At 38.0% G+C, this 11,497-nt stretch overlaps 1 protein-coding gene across 1 annotated transcript; it reads left to right on the top strand.

The window, feature by feature from the left end:
• Positions 1-9,017: 9,017 nt before the first annotated feature.
• On the top strand, positions 9,018-11,232 carry LOC124741064 (the record flags this gene model as incomplete). Its single annotated transcript, XM_047248638.1, has 3 exons — positions 9,018-9,661; positions 9,815-10,681; positions 11,125-11,232. Coding segments are annotated over exons 1-3 (1,619 nt in total), but the record flags the coding sequence as incomplete, so codon positions are not given.
• Between the last annotated feature and the right edge of the window lie 265 nt (positions 11,233-11,497).

Raw genomic sequence — 11,497 nt, 5'->3', positions numbered from 1 at the left:
CTTAAGTACAAGAAGACTGACTCTTCTTACTGTTTATGATTTGAACCATACCTGTGACACTAGTTATAGATTCCGATGCTTCACTTCAGGTGTACTGTATACCTTGGACCTTCTTATTGACGATGAAACACAGATATTACATCGGAATTAAATACAAAAGGCACAATGCTGACTTAACTACAAGTAGACTGACTCTTCATACTGTCTATGTTTGAACCAATCCTGTGACAATAGTTATGGATTCTGATGCTTCACTTCAGGTTTACTGTATCCCTCTGACCTTCTAATTGACGATGAAACACAGAAATTGCATCGGAATTAAATACAAAAATCACAATGCCCACTTAAGTACAAGTAGTCTGACTCTTCCCACTGTCTATGTTTTGAACCATTCCTGTGACACTAGTAATAGATTCCGATGCTTCACTTCAGGTTTACTGTATCCTTTTGACCTTCTTATTGACGATGAAACACAGATATTGCATCGGAATTAAATACAAAAGGCACAATGCCGACTTAAGTACAAGAAGACCGATTCTTCTTACTGTCTACGATTTGAACCATTCTGTGACGCTAGTTAACGATTCCGATTCTTCACTTCAGGTTTACTGTATCCCTTTGACCTTCTTATTGACGATGAAACACAGATATTGCATCGGAATTAAATACAAAATGCACAATGCCGAACTTAAGTACAAGAAGACTGTCTCTTCCTACTGTCTATGTTTTGAACCATTCCTGTGACACTAGTAATAAATTCCGATGCTTCACTTCAGGTTTACTGTATCCCTCCGGCCTTCTTATTGAATATGAAACACAGAAATTGCATCGGAATTAATTAGAAAGTGCACAATGCTGACATAAGTACAAGAAGACTGACTCTTCTTACTGTTTATGATTTGAACCATTCCTGTGACACTAGTTATAGATTCCGATGCTTCACTTCAGGTGTACTGTATCCCTTGGACCTTCTTATTGTCGATGAAACACAGATATTACATCGGAATTAAATACAAAACGCACAATGCCGACTTAACTACAAGTAGACTGACTCTTCTTACTGTCTATGTTTTGAACCCAATCCTGTGACACTAGTTATGGATTCTGATGCTTCACTTCAGGTTTACTGTATCCCTCTGACCTTCTTATTGACGTTGAAACAGAAATTGCATCGGAATTAAATACAAAAGCACAATGCCGACTTAAGTACAAGAAGACTGACTCTTCCTACTGTCTATGTTTTAAACCATTCCTATGACACTAGTTAGAGATTGCGGTGCTTTACTTCAGGATCACTGTATCCCTCTGACCTTCTTACTGACGATGAAACACAGTAATTGCATCGGAATAAAAATTGAAAAGGCCACAATGCCGACTTAAGTACAAGAAGACTGACTCTTGTTACTGTCTATGCTTTGAACCATTCCTGTGACACTAGTTATAGATTCCGATGCTTCACTATAGGTTTACTGCATCCATCTGACCTTCTTATTGACGATGAAACACAGATATTGCATCGGAATTAAATGCAAAGGGCACAATGCCGACTCAAGTACAAGAAGACTGCCTCTTCCTAGTGTCTATGTTTTAAACCATTCCTGTGACACTAGTTATAGATTCCGATGCTTCACTTCAGGTTTACTGTATCCCTCTGACCTTGTTATTGACGATGAAAAACAGAAATTGCATCGGAATTAAATAGAAAAGGCACAATGCCGACTTAAGTACAAGAAGACCGATTCTTCTTACTGTCTATGATTTGAACCATTCCTGTGACGCTAGTTATAGATTTCGATGCTTCACTTCAGTTTTACTGTATCCCTTTGACCTTCTTGTTGACGATGAAACACAGATATTGCATCGGAATTAAATACAAAAGGCACAATGCCGACTCAATTACAAGAAGACTGACTCTTCCTAACGTCTATGATTTGAACCGTTCCTGTGACACTACTTATAGATTTCGATGCTTCACTTCAGGTTTACTGTATCCCACCGACCTTCTTATTAACGATGAAACACAGAAATTGCATCGGAATTAAATAGAAAGTGCACAAAGCTGACTTAAGTACAAGAAGACTGACTCTTCTTACTGTTTGTGATTTGAACCATACCTGTGACACTAGTTATAGATTCCGATGCTTCACTTCAGGTGTACTGTATACCTTGGACCTTCTTATTGACGATGAAACACAGATATTACATCGGAATTAAATACAAAAGGCACAATGCCGACTTAACTACAAGTAGACTGACTCTTCATACTGTCTATGTTTTGAACCAATCCTGTGACAATAGTTATGGATTCTGATGCTTCACTTCAGGTTTACTGTATCCCTCTGACCTTCTAATTGACGATGAAACACAGAAATTGCATCGGAATTAAATACAAAAATCACAATGCCCACTTAAGTACAAGTAGTCTGACTCTTCCCACTGTCTATGTTTTGAACCATTCCTGTGACACTAGTAATAGATTCCGATGCTTCACTTTAGGTTTACTGTATCCCTCTGACCTTCTTATTGACGATGAAACACAGAAATTGCATCGGAATTAAATACAAAAGGCACAATGCCGACTTAAGTACAAGAAGACTGACTCTTCTTTCTGTCTCTGTTTTGAACCATTCCTGTGACACTAGTTATAGATTCCGATGCCTCACTTCAGGTTTACTGTATCCCTTGGACCTTCTTATTGACGATGAAACACAGAAATTGCGTCGGAATTAAATACAAAAGGCACAATGCCGACTTAAGTACAAGTAGTCTGACTCTTCCTACTGTCTATGTTTTAAACCATTCCTGTGACACTAGTTATAGATTCCGATGCTTCACTTCAGGTTTACTGTATCCCTCTGACCTTGTTATTGACGATGAAAAACAGAAATTGCATCGGAATTAAATAGAAAAGCACAATGCCGACTTAAGTACAAGAAGACCGATTCTTCTTACTGTCTATGATTTGAACCATTCCTGTGACGCTAGTTACAGATTCCGATTCTTCACTTCAGGTTTACTGTATCTTTTGACCTTCTTATTGACGATGAAACACAGATATTGCATCGGAATTAAATACAAAAGGCACAATGCCGACTTAAGTACAAGAAGACCGATTCTTCTTACTGTCTATGATTTGAACCATTCCTGTGACGCTAGTTACAGATTCCGATTCTTCACTTCAGGTTTACTGTATCCCTTTGACCTTCTTATTGACGATGAAACACAGATATTACATCGGAATTAAATACAAAACGCACAATGCCGACTTAACTACAAGTAGACTGACTCTTCTTACTGTCTATGTTTTGAACCAATCCTGTGACACTAGTTATGGATTCTGATGCTTCACTTCAGGTTTACTGTATCCCTCTGACCTTCTTATTGACGATGAAACAGAAATTGCATCGGAATTAAATACAAAAGCACAATGCCGACTTAAGTACAAGAAGACTGACTCTTCCTACTGTCTATGTTTTAAACCATTCCTGTGACACTAGTTAGAGATTGCGGTGCTTTACTTCAGGATTACTGTATCCCTCTGACCTTCTTACTGACGATGAAACACAGTAATTGCATCGGAATAAAAATTGAAAAGGCCACAATGCCGACTTAAGTACAAGAAGACTGACTCTTGTTACTGTCTATGCTTTGAACCATTCCTGTGACACTAGTTATAGATTCGGATGCTTCACTTCAGGTTTACTGTATCCCTCTGACCTTCTTATTGATGATGAAACACAGAAATTCCATCGGAATTAAATACAAAAATCACAATGCCCACTTAAGTACAAGTAGTCTTACTCTTCCTACTGTCTATGTTTTGAACTATTCCTGTGACACTAGTTATAGATTCCGATGCTTCACTTTAGGTTTACTGCATCCATCTGACCTTCTTATTGACGATGAAACACAGATATTGCATCGGAATTAAATGCAAAGGGCACAATGCCGACTCAAGTACAAGAAGACTGCCTCTTCCTACTGTCTATGTTTTAAAACCATTCCTGTGACACTAGTTATAGATTCCGATGCTTCACTTCAGGTTTACTGTATCCCTCTGACCTTGTTATTGACGATGAAAAACAGAAATCGCATCGGAATTAAATAGAAAAGGCACAATGCCGACTTAAGTACACGAAGACCGATTCTTCTTACTGTCTATGATTTGAACCATTCCTGTTTCGCTAGTTATAGATTCCGATGCTTCACTTCAGTTTTACTGTATCCCTTTGACTTCTTATTGACGATGAAACACAGATATTGCATCGGAATTAAATACAAAAGGCACAATGCCGACTCAATTACAAGAAGACTGACTCTTCCTAACGTCTATGATTTGAACCGTTCCTGTGACACTACTTATAGATTCCGATGCTTCACTTCAGGTTTACTGTATCCCACCGACCTTCTTATTAACGATGAAACACAGAAATTGCATCGGAATTAAATAGAAAGTGCACAATGCTGACTTAAGTACAAGAAGACTGACTCTTCTTACTGTTTGTGATTTGAACCATACCTGTGACACTAGTTATAGATTCCGATGCTTCACTTCAGGTGTACCGTATACCTTGGACCTTCTTATTGACGATGAAACACAGATATTACATCGGAATTAAATACAAAAGGCACAATGCCGACTTAACTACAAGTAGACTGACTCTTCATACTGTCCTATGTTTTGAACCAATCCTGTGACAACAGTTATGGATTCTGATGCTTCACTTTAGGTTTACTGTATCCCTCTGACCTTCTAATTGACGATGAAACACAGAAATTGCATCGGAATTAAATACGAAAATCACAATGCCCACTTAAATACAAGTAGTCTGACTCTTCCCAATGTCTATGTTTTGAACCATTCCTGTGACACTAGTTATAGATTCCCATGCTTCACTTCAGGTTTACTGTATCCATCTGACCTTCTTATTGACGATGAAACACAGATATTGCATCGGAATTAAATACAAAAGGCACAATGCCGACTTAAGTATAAGAAATCTGACTCTTCCTACTGTCTATAATTTGAACCATTCCTGTGACACTAGTTATAGATTCCGATGCTTCACTTCAGGTTTACTGTATCCATCTGACCTTCTTATTGACGATGAAACACAGATATTGCATCGGAATTAAATACAAAAGGCACAATGCCGACTTAAGTACAAGAAGACTGACTCTTCCTACTGTCTATGTTTTGAACCATTCCTGTGACACTAGTAATAGATTCCGATGCTTCACTTTAGGTTTACTGTATCCCTCTGACCTTCTTATTGACGATGAAACACAGAAATTGCATCGGAATTAAATGCAAAAGGCACAATGCCGACTCAAGTACAAGAAGACTGACTCTTCCTAATGTCTATGATTTGAACCGCTCCTGTGACACTAGTTATAGATTCCGATGCTTCACTTCAGGTTACTGTATCCCTCCGACCTTCTTATTGAATATGAAACACAGAAATTGCATCGGAATTAAATAGAATGTGCACAATGCTGACATAAGTACAAGAAGACTGACTCTTCTTACTGTTTATGATTTGAACCATTCCTGTGACACTAGTTATAGATTCCGATGCTTCACTTCAGGTGTACTGTATCCCTTGGACCTTCTTATTGTCGATGAAACACAGATATTACATCGGAATTACATACAAAAGGCACAATCCCGACTTAACTACAAGTAGATTGACTCTTCTTAACTGTCTATGTTTTGAACCAATCCTGTGACACTAGTTATGGATTCTGATGCTTCACTTCAGGTTTACTGTATCCCTCTGACCTTCTAATTGACGATGAAACACGGAAATTGCATCGGAATTAAATACAAAAATCATAATGCCCACTTAAGTACAAGTAGTCTGACCCTTCCTACTGTCTATGTTTTGAACCATTCCTGTGACACTAGTTATAGATTCCGATGCTTCACTTCAGGTGTACTGTATCCCGTGGACCTACGTATTGACGATGAAACAGAGAAATTACATCGGAATTAAATACAAAATGCACAATGCGACTTAACTACAAATAGACTGACTCTTCTTACTGTCTATGTTTTGAACCATTCCTGTGACACTAGTTATAGATTCCGATGCTTCACTTCAGGTGTACTGTATCCCTTGGACCTTCTTATTGACGATGAAACACAGATATTACATCGGAATTAAATACAAAAGGCACAATGCCGACTTAACTACAAGTAGACTGACTCATCTTACTGTCTATGTTTTGAACCAATCCTGTGACACTAGTTATCGATTCTGATGCTTCACTTCAGGTTTACTGTATCCCTCTGACCTTCTAATTGACGAAGAAACACAGAAATTGCATCGGAATTAAATACAAAAATCACAATGCCCACTTAAGTACAAGTAGTCTGACTCTTCCTACTGTCTATGTTTTGAACCATTCCTGTGACACTAGTTATAGATTCCGATGCTTCACTTCAGGTTTACTGTATCCATCTGACCTTCTTATTGACGATGAAACAAAGATATTACGTCGGAATTAAATACAAAAGGCACAACGCGACTTAACTACAAGCAGACTGACTCTTCTTACTGTCTATGTTTTGAACCAATCCTGTGACACTAGTTATGGATTCTGATGCTTCACTTCAGGTTTACTGTATCCCTCCGACCTTCTTAGTGACGATGAAATACAGAAATTGCATCAGAATTAAATAGAAAACGCACAATGCCGACTTAAGTACAAGAAGACTGACTCGTCTTACTGTTTATGATTTCAACCATTCCTGTGACACTAGTTATAGATTCTGATGCTTCACTTCAGGTGTTCTGTATCCCGTGGACCTACGTATTGACGATGAAACAGAGAAATTACATCGGAATTAAATAGAAAAGCGCAATGCCGACTTAAGTACAAGAAGACTGACTCTTCCAACTGACTATGTTTGGAACCATTCCTTTGACACTAGTTATGGACTCCGGTGCTTCACTTCTGGTTTACTGTATCCCTCTGACCTTCTTATTGATGATGAAACACAGAAATTGCATCGCAATTAAATAGAAAAGGCACAATGCCGTTTTACCTAGAAGAAGACCGACTCTTCATACTGTCTATGTTTTGAACCGATCCTGTGACACTAGTTATAGCTTCCGATGCATCACTTCAGGTCTACTGTATCCCTTGGACCTTCTTATTGACGATGAAACATTGAAATTGCATCGGAATTAAATACAAAAGGCACAATGCCAACTTAAGTACAAGAAGACTGACTCTTCTTACTGTCTATGATTTGAACCATTCCTGTGACACTAGTTATAGATTCCGATGCTTCACTTCAGGTGTACTGTATCCATCTGACCTTCTTATTGACGATGAAACAAAGAAATTGCATCGGAATTAAATAGTAAAGGCACAATGCCGACTTAAGTACAAGAAGAATGACTCTTCTTACTGACTATGTTTGAACCATTACTGTGACACTAGTTATAGATTCCGATGCTTCACTTCAGGTTTACTGTATCCCTCTGACCTTCTTATTGACGATGAAACACAGAAATTGCATCGCAATTAAATAGAAAAGGCACAATGCCGACTTAAGTACAAGAAGACCCACTCTTCATACTGTATATGTTTTGAACCGATCCTGTGACACTAGTTATACCTTAAAATGCTTCACTTCAGGTTTACAGTATCCCATGGACCTTCTTATATACGATGAAACACAGAAAATGCATCGGAATTAAATACAAACATCACAATGCCGACTTAAGTACAGGAAGTCTGACTCTTCCTACTGTCTATGTTTTGAACCATTCCTGTGACACTAGTTATAGATTCCGATGCTTCACTTCAGGTTTACTGTATCCATCTGACCTTCTTATTGACGATGAAACAAAGAAATTGCATCGGAATTAAATACAAAAGGCACAATGCCGACTTAAGTACAAGAAGACTGACTCTTCCAACTGACTATGTTTGGAACCATTCCTGTGACACTAGTTACGGTCTCCGGTGCTTCACTTCTGGTTTACTGTATCACTCTGACCTTCTTATTGATGATGAAACACAGAAATTGCATCGCAATTAAATAGAAATGGCACAATGCCGTTTTAAGTAGAAGAAGACCGACTCTTCATACTGTCTATGTTTTGAACCGATCCTGTGACACTAGTTATAGCTTCCGATGCTTCACTTCAGGTCTACTGTATCCCTTGGACCTTCTTATTGCCGATGAAACACCGAAATTGCATCGGAATTAAATACAAAAGGCACAATGCCAACTTAAGTACAAGAAGACTGTCTCTTCTTACTGTCTATGATTTGAACCATTCCTGTGACACTAGTTATAGATTCCGATGCGTCTCTTCAGGTGTACTGTATCCCTTGGACCTTCTTATTGACGATGAAACACAGAAATTGCATCGGAATTAAATAGTAAAGGCACAATGCCGACATAAGTACCATAAGAATGATTCTTCTTACTGACTATGTTTGAACCATTACTGTGACACTAGTTATAGATTCCGATGCTTCACTTCAGGTTTACTGTATTCCTCTGACCTTCTTATTGACGATGAAACACAGAAATTGCATCGCAATTAACCCTGCTGTTCTGTTCGGGTCTATATGACCCGAAACGAATATGAACGTTATTTTACATTATGTAAATACCAATATATATTTATGAAACTTTGTGACTTTGTCTGAAAATGGATGAGCAGCATGTGTTTTAAAAGGTTTTAAAAAAGTTTAAGAAGTTTGGGCTTCAACTGTAATAGTTGCATATGTAATGTTCGGGTCATAATGACCCGACACAAATATGTTTAGTGTAACTCGTATTTATTTCTAAAATCTGGAAATGGCGAAAATTATTTTTGTTGTGTTGTGTGGGAATAGTGACTGCATCATTCCAACTTACTCTCAACAATCACCTAAAGCTCCATGCGTTCACAACAATGGGCTTGTTTGTTGCTTTCCCCAGGAAATAATAATTGGCAGTTCTCAATAATTGGAATGCTTTGTTTCTGCCCAGTTTGACTTGTGACACCATGGCGATGAGACCATTGAATGATCGTGAGTTGGAAGAAATAGTAAATGCCTCACCAGATGAAGGATCACTTTCTGAGTTTGAAGATCACATCAGCAATGCATCTGAAAGCGAGTGTTCCGATGACAGTTACGACAGTCCACAGCCCATACAAAATAGTGTAGAGACTTTTCTTTCTAAAAATGGGAATATAGAATGGCAGTTGCATCCACCAGCACAACATGGTCGCCTACCAGCTTCGAACATCATCAAGAGTACCCCAGGAGTTACCAGGTATGCAGTCAGCAGAATATCTGATGTAAAATGTTCATTTGAAGCAGTATTTCACACAGCGCTTCAAAATGAAATAATAGAGATGACAAATATTGAAGGGCAGCGAGTTTATGGTGAACAGTGGACAGATATTGATGGTTCTGTTTTCCATGCATACTTAGGACTCTTACTCCTAGCGGGTGTATATCGATCTCATGGGGAGTCTACAAAAAGTTTGTGGGATAAAGATACTGGGCGAAACATATTTCGAGCAACCATGTCTCATGAAACATTCTGTAAGATATCACGTGTCCTGCGATTTGACAAGAAATCTACTAGAGAGGAAAGACGACGTACTGACAAACTTGCCGCAATTCGTAGTATTTGGGAGAAGTGGGTAGAGGTCCTTCCTAAACTGTATAATCCAGGAGAAAATGTTACTGTTGACGAGCAGTTAGTAGCATTTAGAGGTCGCTGTCCATTCAAGCAGTATATCCCAAGTAAACCGGCAAAATATGGGATCAAAATATGGACCATGTGTGACAGCAAAACTTCATACGTACTGAAAGCCCAAATTTATACAGGAAAGGTGAGTGGAGCGGCACCAGAAAGAAATCAGGGAATGAGGGTGGTATCTGATCTCACTTCTGAGTTACGTGGTCAGAATATCACGTGTGACAACTTTTTTACGTCGTACAATTTGGGGCAGCTGCTTCTGAAAAGGAAATTGACTATGTTGGGAACTATACGGAAAAATAAGCCGGAGCTTCCACACAAAATGACCAACAAGGAGGTACACAGCTCTTCATTTTACTTCACAAATGACACTACTGTGGTTAATTATATTCCTAAGAGACACAAGAATGTTGTACTTATGAGCACTCTCCACCATGATGCGGAAATCAGTGACAGGGCTGATAAGAAGCCAAAAATGATTTTGGACTATAATTCAACCAAAGGTGCTGTAGACACGCTTGATCAGTTATTAGGTACATATACATGCAAACGAAAAAGTAATAGGTGGCCAATGATAGTTTTCTACAATATTCTTGATGTTTCTGCTTATAATGCATACGTTTTGTGGATTTCGGTTGACCCTAATTGGAATGCAAGCAAATTGACTAGAAGGAGAATATTCTTGGAGGAACTTGGAAAGTCACTGATAAAAGAACATATTGCATCAAGAACGCATTTCCCAAGAACAGAAGATTCTTTGAGAATGGTCACAAGCATCCAAAACCCGAATGATGTGGGTGGTGTGTCAGAATCGGTAACAACAAGAAAATCTACAAAACGTGCACGCTGTAAGTTCTGTCCATCAAGTAATGACAATAAAACAAACATGGTGTGTGGAAAATGTAGTAAACATATTTGCAAGAAACATGTAACCTACTTGTGTCCACAGTGCAAGCAGTAAGAAAAGAACTGTAGTATTTTATAAGATGATTGTATTGAAAATTCTGTTGTTTCAAATTTATGTGAATACTTGTGCCTAAACTACAATCAGTAAGAAGAGAGGATTCTAAAGTTGTAGTGCTTTCTATGTTGGAATGTAATAAAAAAACTGTAGTGTGTTCTGTACTGTAGTGTGCTCTAAGATGAATATCTGTAATGACAACTGTCTGTTGTTAGAAAATGTCAATACTTACGTCTAAACTGTCAACAATAAGAATAGAAGTATGGAAAAACTGTAGTGCTTTCTAAGTTGAATGCCTGTAATGGAAACTGTCTGTTGTTTCAAATTTATGTGCATATTTAAATGAAAAATATCCCTCAATAAAGTTGTATGCATTGTTATTATTATTATTATTACCATTATTATTATTATTATTATTATTATTATTATTACTAACAAGGTACTGGAATAGAACAACAATGTCGATAGCTAAAACTGTACCAAAATTTATGTTTCTAAAGCATTTTGATATGTCGGGTCATATTGACCCGAACAGTATATATGTCAAGTAAAAGTGAACAGAACAGCAGGGTTAAATAGAAAAGGCACAATGCCGACTTAAGTACAAGAAGACCCACTCTTCATACTGTATATGTTTTGAACCGATCCAGTGACACTAGTTATAGCTACCGATGCTTCACTTCAGGTTTACAGAATCCCATGGACATTCTTATTGACGATGAAACACAGAAATTGCATCGGAATTAAATACAAAAATCACAATGCCGACTTAAGTACAGGATGTCTGACTCTTCCTACTGTCTATGTTTCGA

This window comes from Schistocerca piceifrons, unplaced genomic scaffold (assembly GCF_021461385.2).
Source record: "Schistocerca piceifrons isolate TAMUIC-IGC-003096 unplaced genomic scaffold, iqSchPice1.1 HiC_scaffold_1827, whole genome shotgun sequence".
NCBI classification, from domain to species: Eukaryota; Metazoa; Arthropoda; class Insecta; order Orthoptera; family Acrididae; genus Schistocerca; species Schistocerca piceifrons.
The sequence above is the reverse complement of the archived record's forward strand: the minus strand, read 5'-3'. Positions and strand labels throughout refer to the sequence as shown.